Source organism: Chiloscyllium plagiosum, unplaced genomic scaffold (assembly GCF_037043375.1).
Source record: "Chiloscyllium plagiosum isolate Xiang-an unplaced genomic scaffold, Cpla_swu_hap1 HiC_scaffold_30, whole genome shotgun sequence".
NCBI lineage: Eukaryota > Metazoa > Chordata > Chondrichthyes > Orectolobiformes > Hemiscylliidae > Chiloscyllium > Chiloscyllium plagiosum.
Window position 1 is genome coordinate 44,321,578 of NW_028270168.1, and position 18,968 is coordinate 44,340,545.

At 43.9% G+C, this 18,968-nt stretch overlaps 1 protein-coding gene across 4 annotated transcripts in view; it reads right to left on the bottom strand.

Annotated features, from left to right (window-relative positions):
• Nucleotides 1-420: 420 nt before the first annotated feature.
• epha10 (EPH receptor A10) overlaps nucleotides 421-18,968 on the bottom strand; it is a 610,046-nt gene continuing 591,498 nt past the window's right edge. For 3 of the 4 annotated variants that reach the window (XM_043717893.2, XM_043717890.2, XM_087976907.1), the window contains 2 exons: nucleotides 16,431-16,601; nucleotides 421-4,500 (listed from right to left, as the gene is read on the bottom strand). In XM_043717893.2, coding sequence (XP_043573828.1) covers nucleotides 4,386-4,500; nucleotides 16,431-16,601 — 286 coding nt within the window. In that variant the 3' untranslated portion in view covers nucleotides 421-4,385. The remainder of the gene's footprint in view (nucleotides 4,501-16,430; nucleotides 16,602-18,968) is intronic. The other variant, XM_043717892.2, reaches the window with a different exon arrangement.

Below are 18,968 nucleotides of genomic sequence, written 5' to 3' on the forward strand. Positions count from 1 at the left end.
TACACTACATCCAAGCCTCCATACATAAATCCGGTACCTACATTACATCCCATCCTCCATACATAAATCCGGTACCTACACTACATCCCAGGCTTCTCACTCAACAGCCATCTTCAGCTGGTCAACCATGTCAGTACTTTTGCGTCTTGCTATACATAAATTGCTGAGTCTGCACCAAAAGGAACTACTTGACCAGAAAGTGCTTCAAGACACTAAGTATGTGAAAAGCATTATATAAATAATAAACTTTTCCATCGCCCTTGTGCAGTAACACGTTATAACCACAGGTATTTGACCAAAATTTGATATCAGCTAATCCATGTGTCTTGAATGGCCTCTTTTTATTTTGGTCAGCTTTGGTTGTGTCCTACTCTGGGGCCATGGGTTTTATTAAGATTTCTTACAAAAGAACAAAGATCCCATTGTTGGAGCCCCATATTTCAAGGACTCATTTAATCTGACAGCAGGTATAAAGCAACCGCTGCAATTAATTTTCCCCATCAATACAGCTCATGAGCAGAATTACGAATACACGTCATGAATCAAATTGGTTCAGTCTTTTAAAAGAAAGTTCAAATGTATTCTTATACGCATCACAAATTTTTAGAAAATTCTTTCTGAAAACATCTCGCATCTTTCAGTCATATAACACCTGAGCTTACGAAACACAATAAATCTAAAAAAACAGGAACTTTAATGGAACATGCCAAGTCAATTGGTTGAATGAACCAGTGATGCCCTTTAACCTTTGGCCAAGTTCTACTGACCTAATCCACACCTTATTGAAATGCCACTGTCTGGAATGGCACATCATAGAGAGATGGTGTATAAAGGCCACACCACCTTCCATCACACAGTAAATGCTAGAATTAGACATACCAATCTAATCAATTCCCATTCTGTGATAGGAAATTAACAAAACAAACTACAGGTCTAATTGTTTCATTTTAAATTCATAGCTTTGAATTGTCTACTTTTCCTGGAAAACAGAAGAACAGGTATTGAATTCCAGTTCAGGTCAAGCCCGGAAAGACATCAAGTGCCAAAGTCGGTGAAAGCGCCCTGTACAGTTGGCAAACGAGAGCAAGAAAAAGAGAGAGACAAAGCCCATTTAAAGGGTAACTACAGGAAGAGACTGATCTTGTAGAACGTGAATGTGAATCATTACAGGAAACTACCTCTGACCGTCTTCAGCAGTTCCACAAATGATGACAATTTTAACAACTATAGTAGCCTTTGTTCTGGGGTTAATCATTTTTGATGTGAAAAAATTCGCTTGGTTGCTCTGATTCAAACTACTGCGAAATGGAATAGTCTAAGATTGTATAAGTCTAACATTTTGCCAAAAGCGAAAAGCTGAAAACTCTTCAGGTAAATTGCATTTACATCACAAAATGCAAATATATTAGAAACAGGGACATTTTTTGTTCAATGTTGAACATTCAGAAAATCTACAGTGAAAATGGTTGCAACCTTTGCAATTGTTCAACCCTATATAAATAAGCATTCAAGTTGGTAGTTAGTCAGCGGTGTGTAGACATAACAGTGCAATTTCACATTAGGAAGATTAAAATCTACAACCCACTTCAAGCATAATATATAAAGATCAAGCTGGTTTCTACCATGTTTCAGAGAATATTATAATGTGGTCTTACCATCAAAGAATCTCACTGATATCAATGGAAATCACTTCAATTTTAATGCAATAGTTTTCAAACAAATGCTATGAGTCTCACTTGCCAATGATCAGAGATAGGACAGATCCTAAATTGATTATTGTAAGGATCATTTTCCAGCTGTGTGATCCTGTTAATGAGCCTCACTCTTTAAAACTTTGATATCTCCAACTGTTTTGCTCAGATCTGCCTAATCATTTAGAGCTAAACTACATTGCAGCTCAAAACATGACTCCCTTGTGAATCAACTGAGAATGTGTGGATTAATTGGAGTTATTACATTTTGACTGGACTGATTATTGTAGTGTTACAGGATGTGGATTATAGCAAAGATCAACTTTCTAGGAAATATTCAGGTTGGGATTAGAGGTAACATAAATTCTTACACTGAGTATTTGGTTAAATTATATCACTATCTCTCCCTCACTTAACACGTATTAAATGTTCTCATGAAAGTCAGTGTTTGCCCAAGAAATGAATGACGCTCGGAGGAACCATTAAGAATACTCAGTGTTTTAATTAAGTGTTTCCCACAATGCGATGTAGCCCTACCTGCCAAACTGAATTGGCCGGAGAGACCAAGATTCAAACCAGGAAACATTAAGCTACGAAGCAATACCCTGAAATGATCAGCTGACCATTGGAAGGGAATCAAGTGGAAGGAGGTCAAATTAAAGCTGACAGGAACAGTGTATGGTCCTTTTTGTTTCAAAGCCAAGGTACAAGTAACCAGGAGATCATTCGTCCATGAGACCGTGCTTAATGTCCTCATCAAAACTTGGAGAGTGAAGGAACTGTTAGGGCTTCAGGATGGTTGTCAGCCTTGATTTGCTGACCACGGTGAATGAACAGAAATTGTCCTGGGTCAAGAAAGAGGACCTCTATCTCCAACATTAATATCACATTCCTGATGATTAAACTGAGAATAAATGTGAGATAGTCTGCATGTAGACTAGAGTGCATTAAGACGCAACAGCCATATGGATATAAGGTGGAAAAGACATAAATGGAAATGACTGAGTGCACCAGGAAAATAGAGTCTTGATTATCAGGGAATAAATTTGGGAAGCTTGCACTGATATATGTGATGACCTGCCAATAACATGTATCCTTAAACTGAGTATACCCAAACTGTGGATAAACCTTCAAATGTAGTTGACATTAATATTGATTATATTGATTTCCTTAGTGGACAATTTTGATAATTCCAGTTCTTTACCCTTCCATTTGGGATGGTTTTGTTTTAGAATCATAGAACCCTTCAGTGTGGAAACAGGCCCTTCAGCCCAAGTCCATGCTAACCCTCCGAAGAGTATCCCACCCAGACCCATTCCCCGACCCAATTACTCTACATTTACCCCGGATTCATGCACTGAACCTACATATCCCTGAACACTATGGGCAATTTAGTGCATTAAATTCACCTAACCTGCACATCTTTGGACTATGGGAGGAAACTGGAGCACCTGGGGGAAACCCACACAGACATGGGGGGAATGTGCAAACTCCACACAGACAGTCACCTGAGGCTGGAATTGAACCCAGGTCACTGGCACTGTGAGGCAGCAGTACTAACCACTATGCCATGCGTTTCCCATGAGGTCTTTGTGGGGGTAATTCCAAGTGTCTGGCAAACTAAGAAATTGGATTGAAAATATTCAAAATTGTGTAAATGCTAGGAGTCTGAATGGGAGCAATACTCCAAGACCCATAGTCCGCCCCACCAAGACCATCTGAATTATCTTTGCCCCCATCTGTCCAAAATAACACCACTGTCTACTTGATCCAGGTCTCATTGATTTCATTAATATAGCCAGAAAGTAAAAAGGGCAATCATTTGTCTGTTTCTTTTTATCACTTCCAAATCCTGAGGGCCTATTGTTTATGTTTCAATTGGACAATTTCTAAGATTTGCTGCCCTGTACACATACAGTGCGGAGTTTAGATGTGCCGCATTTCGAAGGCCACAAGATTAACTGCTGATCAATCTGTACCATCTGGGTTCAATTTTAAAGTCTAGCTCACGGCTATTTTGCGACGTCATAAAATTACCCAACAAAGGTGGCCCACCTCAGGCACTTGCTAAGCAGGTCAGTTTTTGGACATTTCAATCTTGGAGGTCCCGTACTGCCAACACAACACAAAAATACTTGGCCAGAAGTTTACATTTCAAACACACACAACTCACAGGCTTTAAAGAATTTGGGCACTTGAGTTATATGACTAAAGATGTTTTCATAGATGGCATTTGAACACACAATCCTGAATATTCAAAGTACTTCAACCGAATATTAAAAGAGAAGTTTTCACGTCCAAGTTGATGTTTAAGTTCACAGTCTGGTGACACAGAGTGGCTGTACCAGTTCCTCATTTATCAGAGTGAACAGTGCTTACTGAAACACAACCATCAAATGAAAACAGTCAATATAGAAAAGGGAACTCGACACACTGCTGTTTGCCTCTTGGTCTTTTCCTCCTCCATCTGTTTTACAGGAATGCCATGTAGCCGGTTGCCTGAGCAACCCATTCTAAGATACCCCTGCTGGAATCATTTTATTAAAAAATATAAAGTCTGGGTCTTGGGTCCTCATCCCTGGCCATCCCACACACTGGCATCATCTTGTAAACACACTGCTTTCCAAAGAGCAGTTCATGTTAGCAATTTGTCAAGACTGCAGCTTGCAGAGAAGACCTAGGTGGATGCCGCTGTCAAACCTGAACACCTCGTCCATGCATTTGTATAACCTGTGCTCGTAGAGTCTGAATGCTGCTCAGGATTTGTTTCTGGTGTTCAACACATGTAATCCCCAGGCTCATTACATCCCTGTGAAAGAAAATCATAGGAGAATTTAGTGTCTGCAGTCTGCTGCTATTCATCGTCAAGACAGTAGCTGAGAATGGAGGCAGTGCTGGTGATTGAATGAAAAGCACAGCTAAGTATAATAATCATACTGACATAATCAGCTTGTACAGGTTCCCGTTTCTAGTGGCACTTCATCCATTAAATTACCTGCCAAAACTTTTTATTAAAATCTCTCACAAATGACCAAAACTGAAATGATCAGAACAGACTCACATCACACCCTGAAAGGCTGCTGTTTAAAGGCTGCTCCGTGGGTGATGGCTTCAATTGAGATGGATGAAGCAACCCAGACGATGAGGTTGGGGGAGGCTGATGTGTCTCATCAAGGTCACACTGGCTGAGAAGTATTACATACCAAGGGATTGCACACTCCTATTTATGCTTGCAACAAGCTTGTGCTGCAATTCCTTTATATTTTTCACAAGTTCTGATTATTGTTTCAAAAATGCTTTCCTCTCTGATTTATCCCTTTATCTAAAGGCTCAGGTTGCGGTATCTTATCAAAGACCACCAGACCTGGCCACTAAATGTGCAAACCTAAATGTGCACACTGTAGATTATTGAACATTGAATCAAGGCTTGTCCTTACCTGAGGCAAACAAGTCACTTTACAACAGAACTCCAGGTTTAACAATGTCTAAGAACCCTGGATTCTTTTTCCACTCCATTGTCCAAGGATCAAAGCATTGAAAGAAAATCTAAAACTATCTGACAAATTAATTCAACATCCACCTTACTACTGGCTAGTCCCTTTCCATCAGTAGTCATTAAGCAGCCCCCTTTGGTGACTAAGCTGTTGGAGGAATCATTTTCATATTCATAAAAATTAGAAGGACATTAAAATGTGGTTTCACAGTAGATGTGGGCTGATGAATGAGGGCAAGAAGAACAGCAGGTGCTGTGGAGAAAAATGAATCACACAAAAAAGATAAAATACGTTCCCTTTAATGTCTTCAGTCTGTGAAATTCAGGCCAGTGTTTGGGGTGGCCATACAGTTTTCTCAAGAACAAGTTAAAAGAACAAGTGTCGAATGCTAGGAATATAGTGGACCAAAGAGACCTTCATATAGACCATCCCTTGGCCAAATGCCACCTGCATCATATTGAAAACAGAGTGTGGTTGAATGATCTTTTGGGAGTTCCCTGAATGTCCACTACAATGTCATTGACTGAAAGTCTGGAGGAATGGCTGTTGGACCTAATAGTGGACTTGATGCCCATTGTCTGAGTGCCACGCAACAGGCTAGCTGGTGGCATACTGTTAATCTCACTGGGCTAGTAATCTAGAACCCCTGGCTAATACGCTGAGAACATGGGTGAAATTTGAATTCAAGAAAAATATCTGGAATAAAAACCTAGACTGCTGGTGACCATGTAACCATTATCAATTGTGATAAACCTATCTGGTTTTAGGGAAGAAAATCTGCTGTCCTTACCTAGTCTGGCTTACATGTGACTCCGGACCCACAGCAATGTAGTTGACTCTTAACTGCCCCCTGAGCAATAAATAGCCAGGACTGCTGGCCTTACATGAACACATTTTTAAAAAAAATGTATGATCAAATTAATGTGAGGGAGAAAGTGGTGTCTTTGTCAAAGAACTCTTTGGGTTAGGATTAAACTACAGAGGTGACTTTACTGATTATGGTCATTTGTAGTGAAGGGGAGAGTTTACACATTTAAATCAAGGGAATTTCTGAGGAAAGCCTTCAGTTTTCTCTGGGTGCAATGGTACTCTTTGTGGTTTCAGTTTGTTTGGTGGCCAGCAGTGATATTTGGTCAAAGCATTTTATGAATCGGAGTCAGGCCCCTGAAAGTTAGGGGCCTTGAAGGCTCAGTGAGGAAAATGGGTAGGAGGTAAATGTGCATGGAGAATTACGGGGGTAACCAGCTGAGTTTGGACGTACTCGCTCTCCAGCCTGCCTAAGGCCATTTGGGTGTTACTGTGCTTTAGGTATATTCTCGTCTTTCGATAGGCATTTACGCTTATGGGAAGACCAAGACTAAAGACAATACACCTTTGATCATGAATCATCATGGATACAACAGAGAATTCAGGATAAATGCCTTCACTTAGAGAGTGATGAGAATGTGCATTTTGCTCACAAATGGAGTACAAAAGATGAACATATTAAGGAGAATCCAACATTATTTAAGAAAGGTGGTAAGGACAAGCCAGGGAACTATAGACCAGTAAGCCTGACGTCAGTGGCGGGCAAGTTGTTGGAGGGAATCCTAAGGGACAGAATTTATACGTATTTGGAAAGGCAAGGACCGATTAGGGATAATCAACATGGCTTTATGCGTGGGAAATCATGTCTCACAAACTTGATTTGAGTTTTTAAAAAATGTAACAAAGAAGATTGAGGAGGGCAGAACGGTAGATGTGATCTATATGGACTCCAGTAAGGCGGTCAACCAGGTTCCCCCTGGGAGACTAGTTAGCAAGGTTAGATCTCATTGAATACAGGAAGAACTAGCCATTTGGATACAGAACTGGCTCGAAGGTAAAAGACAGAGGATGGTGATCGAGGGTTTCCTTTCTGACTGGAGGCCTGTGACCAGTGGAGCGCCACAAGGATCGGTGCTAGGTCCTCTACTTTTTGTCATTTACATAAATGATTTGGACATGAACATAGGAGGTATAGTTAGTAGGTTTGCAGATGACACCAAAATTGGAGGTGTAGTGGACAGCAAAGAGGGTTACCTCAGATTACAATGGATCTGGACCAGATGGGCCAATGGGCTGAGAAGTGGCAGATGGAGTTTAATTTAGATAAATGTGAGGTGCTTCATTTTGGGAAAGCAAATCTTAGCAAGACTTATACACTTAATGGTAAGGTCCTAGAGAGTGTTGCTGAACAAAGAGACCTTGGACTGCACGTTTTTCGCTCCTTGGAAGTAGAGTTGCAGGTAGATAGGATAGTGAAGAAGGCATTTGGTATGCTTTCCTTTATTGGTTAGGGCACTGAGTATAGGTGTTGGGAGGTCATGTTGCAGCTGTACAAGACATTGGTTAGGCCACTGTTGGAATATTGCGTGCAATTCTGGTCTCCTTCCTATCCGAAAGATGTTGTGAAACTTCAAAGGATTCGGAAAAGATTTACAAGGATGTTGCTAGGGTTGGAGGATTTGAACTATAGGGAGAGGCTGAACAGGCTGGGGCTATTTTCCCTGGAGCGTCGGAGGATTGGGGTGACCTTATAGAGGTTTATAAAATCATGAGGGGCCTGGATAGGATAAATAGACAAAGTATTTTCCTTGGGGTGGGGGAGTCCAGAACTAGAGGGCATAGGTTTAGGGTGAGAGGGGAAAGATATAAAAGGGACCTAAGGGCAACTTTTGCACACAAAGTGTGGTATGTGTATGGAATGAGCTGCCAGAGGAAGTGGTGGAGGCTGGTACAATTGCAACATTTAAAAGGCATCTGGATGGGTATATGAATAGGAAGGGTTTGGAGGGATATGGGGCAAGTGCTGGCAAACGGGACGAGATTTGCTTGGGATATCTGGTCGGCATGTACGAGTTGGACCGAAGGATCTGTTTCCGTGCTGTACATCTCTATGACTCTGAATAAATACAGGAGAGAGGAAAGAATAGAAGGATATGTTGATAGGATGAGATAAAGGTGGGTGGGAGGAACGTGCCATAAACATAGAGCAGTTGAACTCAGTGGCCTGAGGTTTATCACTGACCCGCTGTTGTACATTTGGTCTGACATTTTGCTACTTCTAAACATTTGTTAACTTGTGGGATGAGGCCTTGGACAAAGATAAGCTTTTGCCTCACATATTTCCTGTCATTCAAAAGTGTCAGCCTGCATAAGTAGTTTTCAAGAACCATTATTTCGATTTAGTGGCCTCTGGAAGGCAGCAATCAAACATATATTTCAGAAAGGAGCTCCTGCTGATGATTACAGCTTCAGTTTGGGGTTGTCCCGTACACTGGGTGCTGCCCTAGTGTCCTCAATTAGTCATGTAACGTTTGATTCACTCTGCCGCTGATAGGCACAGCACCGAGGGAAACCAGAGATCAGTTTTAATCTATAATAGATGCTTCAGGTCCTGCAGTTCCCTTTTTACATACAGAATCTTCAATATCCTACAGTCAATTAAAATACCAAGAGATTTTTTAAAATTGAGGCTGGTAGTATATCAGCAAAACAAGCATGGAAGACACTAGAAATCTGACTCAAATACTGAACAAAAGTATGAGAAGGCTTTGCAAAAAGACTACCATAGCAAAACTGAATCTTTGCATTTGAGAGAGGCTGGACGCTTGAAATTATGTGAAGTCTCTCTCTACCTATCAGAGATTGTTTGGATGAGTTAACTCAGACAGACCTGCTTTTAAACATCTTTTCTTGCACATTCTTAATTCCTGTCTATAGATTAATGGCCCAGAATTTCAAAATCTGCAGATACCTGAAAAGCTGGAGGTTATTTTGATCGTTTCCAAAGGGAATTGGATAAGCAAATGAAGAGAAAGAAATTGTAGAGCTATGGAGAGAGCGAGTAAGTGTCATTACCTGAATTGCAGGGAGCAAGGACAGGCACAATGGCAGAATGGCCTCCAACTAAACTGTAACCACTATAATTTTGTTCCAAATAACAACAAAATATTCATGAGAAAGTGTCAGTGAGGCGATCCCTTCACCTTCTAGCAGTCTTGAATACCATCTGCTCATTCATTTGGAAACTACATAAAACTGACACCTTTCTAAGGGTCCAGCAGAATCGAAGGGACAGACCTAATCCTTGGTGAGAAAGATGATTAAAACAAAGTGCAAATTAAAAAGTGCAAAGAACATCATAACTACGTATGGCAGCTCAAATGTTGTTATTCATGTCATTAAATAAACAAACAATATTCTTAAAATATTGTAAATCATAAATCCAGAAAGATAGAGATAAAGGCAAGTTGATGGTTCACCTGCCCCTGGAGGTGTTGAAGAGTGTTATGGTTGACGAGCTAACATTGATACTGGAGGTTGCTTTGGAAGCTCCATTCATATATATCCCTGGTTCATCTGGCATGACAGACACCCTGCCCATTCCTGTCATTTATGCCAAAAGGGTCTGGCACACAAGCCCAACTATGGCTATGGGTACCAGGCTACCCAGGCTCCACGCTGGTAGCCAGTTGAAGATCCGTGCCACCTCTTGTTTATGCAGTTGGGTGTAGCCAACCTGATCATCACTGGCGGCTAGATCAGCTCTTTGGCCTCCTTGTGATCTCATATTGCAGGGACTGCCTGCAGTATCCGCCAATGTGTCGGATCAAATAGTTCAAATCAATATGGACCATAATTCCTGCTTCCTTTTGACTAAACACAGCTGCCCAATAGGCCCTACATTGGGCAGCATCAGGAGGTGGCGAAAATGATGTTTCAGGTGTAACCCTTCTTCAGGACTAGGGGTAGGTGTGGGGGGAGCTGCAGATAAAGGGGAGGCAAGAGCAGGGTGGTGAGATGGGGATAGGTGAAGACAGGTAGAGGGTATGCCCTGGTTGGTCAATGGGAGGAATGAATCCAACTGGTAGCAGGGAGCAGTGGAAGGGGAAGGGGGAGGTGGTGGGAAGGGAGTCAGGGGATGGAAAGGGAGGTTATTTGAAATTGGAGAACTCAATGTTGACTCCTCCGGGCTGTTGGGTGCCAAAGCAGAAGATGAGGCGTTGTTCCTCTAATTTGTGGTGTTCTTCCAGCCTCCTGCCTGTCTATTTTGGATTCCAGTATCTGCATTTTTTTTGTCTCTAACCAATGGCATTGTACGTTCAATGTTGGTATGGGCATTGAAGGTAACCAACCTGCAGCCTATCCTGTGTCTCAGGAAGTGACTATCGAATGGGAATATTTAAATAAGCATTTTATGAATTAAGCGATCTTATGACTGTAAATGTGCCAATGATATTGGTTTTAATCAGAGACTGACTTGTGTATTACATAATGGCCTTATCAATCAGTTATTTTGTCAATCTAAAACTGATTTTTCTAAAATTTAGCATCACCACAATAGTGAAGAGAAGATGGAAAAAGGATTAGGGCTGTTAAAAATGACCAATTCCAAGTTCATCACAACAACCCGAGAGAACAAGCAAAACACTGAGATGTGTTTCTACGATGGCCTTCCTGGCCAACGTTAAAGCCGACGTCCTGTTCCTGCAGGAGTGTGGGATACCGCACCTCAGCAGCTACAGGAGATGGTCGAGCTTGTGGGCCCATGGGCCGTCAGTTTGGTCAGGGGGCAACGATAGCCGTGCCTCCGGCCTGGGTATCCTGTTGCGAGGAGGCAACTTCACCATCTCCGAGGTTAAGGAGGTGGTGGGCGGGCACCTCTTCGTCGCCGATGTCATGTACAGGAATGCTCCTCTGATACTGATTAATGTGTACGCCCCAGTGGGTAAGAGGGAACGGTTGGCCGTCCTGCAGCAGCTTCCACTGTTGCTGGCTACGTCCAGGCCGGTCATTCTGGCCGGAGACTTCAACTGTATCATTGATGCAGATGGACGATCCGGCGGCGGCGGCGGCGGGGGGGGGGGGGGACAGTAAACTGGACGCCACGTCCAGAGCCCTGATGGACACGGTAAAAGATGCCAAGCTGCACGACGTCTTCAGCACCCCTGCAGATGGAGCGCAGCATAGATATACCTGGTCACGGGCAGGCAGGTCTATCCGCTCAAGGATAGATTACCTGTTTGTATCCCGAACGCTCTCGGTCAGATCCACCGACGTCAAGCCGGTGTTCTTCTCTGACCACTGCCTCCTGCTGGCCGACTGTCACCTACAGGACGAGCAGCGGGCTGGTAAGGGAACGTGGAAGCTGAACACCAAGCTGTTGACCCCGGGAAACATTGAGGAGCTCAAGAGGGACTACGCAGGTTGGAGAACCGGGAAGCCCCTCTTTGAGTCCCCAGCGGACTGGTGGGAAACAGTAAAAGGGAACATCAAGAGGTTCTTCATCCTCAAAGGTGTTCAGGAGGCGAGAGAGAGGCGGGGAAAACTGTCCCAACTCCAGGAAAGTTTGCAGAACCTGCTCCTGCTGCAGACGATGGGGGTGGATGTCACGGAGGACCTCAAGGAGGTGAAGGGCCAGCAAGCCTCGCTCTTTGCTTCGGAGGCCTCCAAGATAATCTTCCAGTCCAGGGTCCGCTCGGTGGAACAGGACGAGACGTGCTCACGTTTCTTCTTCCAGAAGGTGCACAAAGAGAGCTCCGTGCTCAGCAGCCTGAAGGAAGATGATGGATCGATAACGTCATCTCAGGCTGACGTCATGAGGATCAGTAAATCCTTCTATGCCAGTCTGTACGACGTGAAGCCGACCGACAGCACAGCCTCCCAGTCATTCCTGTCCTCTATAACGGAGGTCTTAGATGACAGAACACGGGAGAGGCTGGACCAGCCGCTATCTCTGGATGAGCTGACCAAGGCCCTCGAATCTTTCGAAAAGAATAAAACTCCCGGAAGCGATGGCTTACTGGTCGAGCTCTATTCCGCTCTGTGGGACTTGATTGGCCAGGACCTGCTGGAGGTGTATGTCAGTATGCTTCGGGCAGGTACCATGAGTGAATCCATGAGGAAAGGCATCATCACCCTCATCTACAAGCGGAAGGGGGAGAGGGAGGAACTCAAAAATTGGAGACCAATCTCACTGTTGAATGCGGATAACAAAATTCTGTCAAAGGTAATCGCCAACCGGGTCAGGTCTGCTCTGGGGTTGGTGATTCACCCTGACCAAACCTGTACTGTGCCAGGCAGGAAGATCGCTGAGAGTCTCGCACTCCTCAGGGATACGATCGCCTACGTGCAGGACAGAGGGTTCGACACCTGCCTGAACAGCCTGGACCAGGAGAAAGCCTTTGACAGGATATCACACAGGTATATGAGAGATGTTCTCTCCAAAATGGGCTTTGGGGAGGGAATCTGCAATTGGATCAGACTGCTCTACACCAACATTGTCAGTGCAGTCTCAATCAATGGGTGGGAATCAGATAGCTTCCCAGTCAGATCTGGAGTCAGGCAGGGCTGCCCTCTCTCTCCTGCCTTGTTTGTGTGCTGCATAGAGCCATTTGCCGAGTCCATCAGGAAGGATGCGAGCCTGAGAGGGGTGACTATTCCTGGCAGCGGGGGCCTGCAGGTTAAGGCCTCCCTGTACATGGATGATGTCGCCGTTTTCTGCTCGGATCCGCTGTCCGTGCGCAGACTCACGTGCATATGTGACCAGTTCGAACGGGCCTCGGGGGCCAAGGTAAACCGAGGCAAGAGCGAGGCCATGCTCTTCGGGAACTGGGCCGACCAATCCTCGATCCCCTTCACCGTCAGGACCGACCACCTGAAGGTGCTGGGTATTTGGTTCGGAGGGGCTGGCGCGTGCGCCAAGTCTTGGGATGAGCGTATCAGCAAAGTGAGGCAGAAACTGGGCAGATGGAAGCTACGGTTGATCTCCATCGCGGGAAAAAACCTGGTCATCAGGTGTGAGGCACTGTCATTGCTATTATACGTGGCACAGGTCTGGCCTATTCCCAGAACCTGTGCCGCTGCAGTCACCCGGGCCATCTTCCAGTTTATATGGAGGTCAAAGATGGACCGGGTCCGAAGGGACTCGCTGTACAAAGATCTGAGCAACGGGGGAAAAAATACACCCAATGCCACCCTCACCCTGATGGCCACCTTTGTGTGTGGCTGCATCAAGCTGTGCGTGGATCCCTGGTACGCAAACACCAAGTGTCACAACGTACTGAGGTTCTACCTGTCCCCGGTGTTGCGAAGGATGGGCCTGGCCTCGCTGCCGCGGAACGGTCCGAGTAGTTGGACTGTTCCGTATCACCTGTCCTTCGTGGAGAAGCTTATGAAGAAAAACACCTTTGACCACAAGTCCATCAGGAAGTGGTCAGCACGTCGTGTCCTTGAGACCCTTCGGGAAAAGGAGAGGGCGGATGCTACCGAGCGGTTCCCTGAGCAGACTGTCAAAGCCATTTGGCAGAATGCCTCATTGCCAGAACTTTCCAACAAGCACCAAGACATGGCCTGGCTGGTGGTGAGAAGGGCTCTGCCTGTGAGGTCCTTTATGCATGCCCGGACTCTCAGCCGCACCGCACGCTGCCCTCGAAGCGGCTGCGGGGGGGACGAGACTGTCACACACCTCCTTCTGGAATGTGCCTACGCAGAAGAAGTCTGGAGAGGAATGCAGTGGTGTTTGTCAAGGTACGTCCCAAGCAGCGCCATGACGCGGGACTCCGTGCTCTACGGCCTGTTCCCTGGGACGCACACCGAGTCGAACATCAACTGTGCCTGGAGGATCATCAACTCGGTGAAGGACGCTCTCTGGGTGGTCTGAAACCTGTTGATCTTCCAGCTGAAGGAGTTGACCCCGACTGAGTGTTGCAGACTGGCACATTCCAAGGTCCAGGACTACGTGTTGAGGGACGCGCTAAAGCTTGGGGCAGCTGCCGCAAAGGCGCGGTGGGGAAAGACCACCGTGTAACATCTGCCTGCCTAAAGAAGAACAGGGGGCCCGCGCAGTCATTTGGGCTCTGCTGGTACCTCAGCTAAAAATGTAATTGTACAGACCTGTAAATAGGAATGATTACTCTGTTTTCGGTATGCAAACAAATGGAATGTTTACATATGTATGGCATGTCCAGTTGTACAGATCATCAAAGTATTTTATGAATAAAGTATATTTTTGAAATAAAAAAACAAGCAAAACACTGAGATAAGACAAATCTGAACTAATAATTTACCACTTTCATTCAGGAGAAAGTGAGGACTGCTGATGCTGGAGAGCCAGAGTTACTAAAGTGTGGCGCTGGAAAAAGGCGCAGCAGGTCAGGCAGCATCTGAGGAGCAAGAGAGTCGACATTTCAGGCATAATCCTTCTTCTGTCTACTTGCTCCTTGAATGCTGCCTGACCTGCTGTGCTTTTTCCAGCATTACGCTCTACCAACCTATTTCATTCAGACAACTATTACAGAGTCACACGGCAGTTCCAAGCACATAATATTGTAACTTCCAGTGATCACAACATATTCGCAAGCTATTTTACCTGCAAAAAAACATTTGCAACATGTCAATTTTTTTGCTGCAAAACATTATCTGTTAAGATAATCAAACATACCTTAGTGATGCCATAAAAGACATTTAAAACCAAACTGAAATTTGAAGCAGTCAAATGCAGTCTTCATTACAATTTAGATATCCTGATTGTTGGATTCATTTTTCTGATAATGCTGCTGATTCATGATCAAGATTTTCTGAACTGTATTTTTGCCATTTTACATACATTTCCAAAATTAATTTTGTTAAGTAAATTGTCAGAAATTTGTGGACTTCTGGCTTTTGATTCCCCCAACTCTGCAAATTTGGCACTGACATATTTTTTAAAATTACTCCATGGTCACCATCCTTCCCTAATCCTGTAAAATCCCATCACTTTCTTTATCCATTCCTTTTCCTACAGTTTCCGATACTGTCACACAGCCTAAACAGTGAAGCCAATGCCTTAGTTCAGTCATGTGATCTCACATAATGGGGGACACCTCGGAAACCCAGTGCCTTCATAGAACAGGCTTTTTAAAAGCTACCTCTGTTTGCCAAGTTTTTAGCTCACCCCATTTAAACCATTTTTCATTCCGTCAGATTCTGCTCTTCTTCCATCTCTGTGAAACATCTTGGGATCTTTCTTTGTTGTTGGAAACGTTTTGCCCAAAAATGCTTTTCTAGAGTCATACAGCACTGAAACAAACCATTTGGCCCAACTCGTCCATGCTGACCACATTCCCCAAACTTACCTAGTCCCACTTGCCAGTGTTAAGCCCACATCCCTCTAAACTTTTCCTATTCATGTACCTGTCCAAATGTCTTAAATATTGTAAATGTATCTCCATTTACCACTTCATTCTACATATAAATCACCTTCTGTGTGAAAGGGTTGCCCTTCAGGTCCCTTTTAAATCTTTCTCTTTTCACCTTAAACCTCTGCCCTCGAGTTTTGAACTCCCCACCCCAGAGAAAAGATCTTTGCTATTATCTCTGCCCCTCATGATTTTATAAACTGCTCTAAGATTACCCTTCAACCTCCTACGCTCCAATGAAAAGTGTCCCAGCTTATCCAGCCCCACCTTATAACTCAAACCCTCCAGTCCCAGCAACATCCTGTTAATATTCCAATGCTTTAATCTAAAGTCTTAGAGCACAGGCTACTTTGTCGGGAACGGATACAATTATCTGAGATGCAGCAGTGGGGAGATGAGGTTTCCATTGCCATTGGGTATTTAGAAATCGTTTTCTAGTGAGCTGTCATAGAGATAAACAGCACGGAAATAGACCCTTCGGTCCTACTCATCCATGCCGACCAGATATTCTCCCCTAATCTAGTTCCATTTGCCAGTACTTGGCCCATATCCCACATGAACAAAGCACATAATGTAGACTAATGAAGGATGTAAAAATCTCAGCGGTAATGTAAAGGGCACACAGCTCATTTTGGGTGAAGGCAGACTACTGGTATAGAGTTTCTGATACTTTCTGACCTGAGACAACACAATGGTCACTCTGTAATAACATCAGTTTAGTGAGCTTGAAATTCATACACAGGAGGGAGGGGAATTCTTGTTTGGTTTAAGGCTATTGTACATTGTGAATAACATCTAACACATCCCTAAACCACGGAACCAGGCCAACAATGTTGTAGGCACATTCCAAATTTCACTGCTCCAGAGTACAACAGTCACATCGTTTGCCAGTGGGAGTCTACCTGAATTGTTAGAGATCTTCCCAGACCTAAGACAGGATATTCTCCAGACAGTTGCAGAGTGTGCTAATCTCACTTCCATGTCTGCTCCACTAAAGAAAAGCACAGACTAATGATGATTTGTCCAACTGAAAAATCACTTACTGAACTGTCATTCTCGCGACTGACTCCAGGTAGCAGTATCCAGCAGCAGTGAAATTGTCCTTGTATCTGCCCATCTCAATGGCATCCAACCACTCGCCCACTGAGTCAAAGCATGGGAATGCTGGGAACGTTTGGTCTACGAGGGGGATGTGCAGGTTCTGAGGTCTGCTGCTAAAAAACAAATTCAGAGGAGAGAGATCATAGCGGTTACAGCTCATAAAAGAGGCACAGTCATTGAAAGCTAACTGAATAGCACACAGAGGGTGTTTCATTTTTGCTGTCTATGTCTTTTCAGGATGGAGGTCAGTTAGCTCAGTTGGCTGGATAGCTGATTAGTGATACTAACATTGTGGGTTCAATTCTCAGCACCAAGTGACATTACCATGAGGACCCTCCTTCTCTACCTCTCCCCTTGCCTGGGATGTGGTAATCTTCAGCTGATCAGTCATCTCTCTGACAGAGCAGCCTGAAGGTCTGGTAAGACTATGGCAACTTTACATTTATTTATTCCTTCAGGACACTGGTTGCTCAGCTGAGGACTGCACAGTTTGATTTCTGAAGGGAGACTTCGAATCTGTAAATGTGAAAGTTTGAATTTCTATTTCTGCATCCCACAGTGCAGACAGATTCACTGGTAGACCTTTTGCAGCTTATTACCAGGAAAGGCACATACCTTCTTGACTACTACAGTATTTTCTCACATAAAACACCTCTGAAGTTTTGAAAAACAGTAGAAAACATATCTAGATTCAGATCAGTGAACTGATCAAACAGTTATTTACATAGGTCATAGGTCAATGCTGCACTATACTATTGTGAGCTCTTGACACTTCAGGTTGGGTAAAGCCCTCAGACTGATAAAGTCAATAACGCAAGGCTTAAGACCAAATGCCTGTATGGGGTGGGGGGAGGTGTGTGTTAAGCACTTGATGTCTCAGAAATCTGACTGGAAATACCTCACCTTGGAATCACTTGGTCCACAAGGAAACAGTGTCTAGAAAGCAAGATAGATATCAAGTCCACTGAATTAATGCAAACCACAGCTGACAGGTTCATAGCTCATTGAAAGTGGAGTCACAGGTCGACAGGGTGGTGAAGAAAACTTTCAGCATGCTTGCTTTCATCAGTCAGAGCACTGAGTATAGGATTTAGGACATCTTTTTGCATCTGTACAAGGTATTAGTGGGGCCACATTTGGAGGGCTGTGTGCAGTTCTAGTCACTCTATTAAAGAAAGGATATTAATAAGCTAGAAAGTGTACAGAAAAGATTTATTAGGATGCTACCTGGACGAGAAGATTTGAGGAGAGGTTGGATAGACTGGAAGTTTCTTCTCTGGAGCAGAAGAGACTGAGGGGTGACCTTATAGCGGTCTATAAAATCATGAGAAGCAAATATAAGGCAGATAGTCAACAGCTTTTCCTCATAGTAGGAGAATCTAAAATTAGAGGGCAGAGGTTTAAGGTGGGAGGGGAGAGATACAAAAGGGTCCAGTGGGGCAAATTTTTCACACAAAGGGTGGTGAGTGTCTGCAACAGGCTGCCAGAGATAATGGTGAAAGCAAGTACAATTTTGTCATTTAAGAAACATTTGGACAAGTACATGGATGGGATAGATGTGGAGGGATAAGGACCAAACGCAGGCAAATGGAACTAGATTGTGAAAACTGGACAACATGGTCAGGTTGGGCTGAAGGGTCTGTTTCCATGCTCTAAACCTCCATGACTCTATGGACTCTAAAGGATACCCATGGTCTGGCCCTGCACGTAACAATGATGGCGTGGTACTTTTAGTGACATAAATAGGATAATTATGATATTATACAATGTGTAAAATACTATGGATACAAGGAGCCTTGAGAAATGGTGTCAGAAGCCAACTGAACTTTTAAAGGTACAATTTTTTCAAGCTCCTAAAAAGCTTTGAGTTGATTATAGACAGACACACGCAGGCTGAAGACTTTTGAAATTCACTGCACAGTTCCACAAGGAGGAAACTGAAATGAATTGAAAATAGCTTTCCTGTGGGTGTGGACAGTCTTTTTCCTAGCTTTCCTAAACCAAATGTGGAAGCACAACTTCAAAGTAACATGGCAGCCACCTTTGGTTTGGATCTGAGTAAATCTATAAGCCATTTTCGAAGGAGGGTCCTGATGAGATAGGAGACAGTGGGAGAGCAGGTAAAAGCAAATGAAGGATTGTTGTGAAGAGCCTAGACACTAAGGGACACAATCTCCAGTTCCATAAAGCTTTAAATAATCAAACCTTCCGTCCCTCCCAGAACTTGTTCTGCTCTGTCCACAGAAAAGCTATTTGACTACAGAAACCATCACAGCTGTTGAATAGGATTTCAAGCTTTCAACCCATTCAACTCAGAAACAGGTTAAAAATCACACAACACCAGATTGTAGTCCAACAGGTTTATGTGGAAGCACTAGCTTTTGGAGCACCGCTCCTTCATCAGGTGATTGTGGAGGTGAAGATTATGCTTGCAGAATTTATAGTCAAAGGAGTCCAGTGTCATGAAGACACAGTGAACA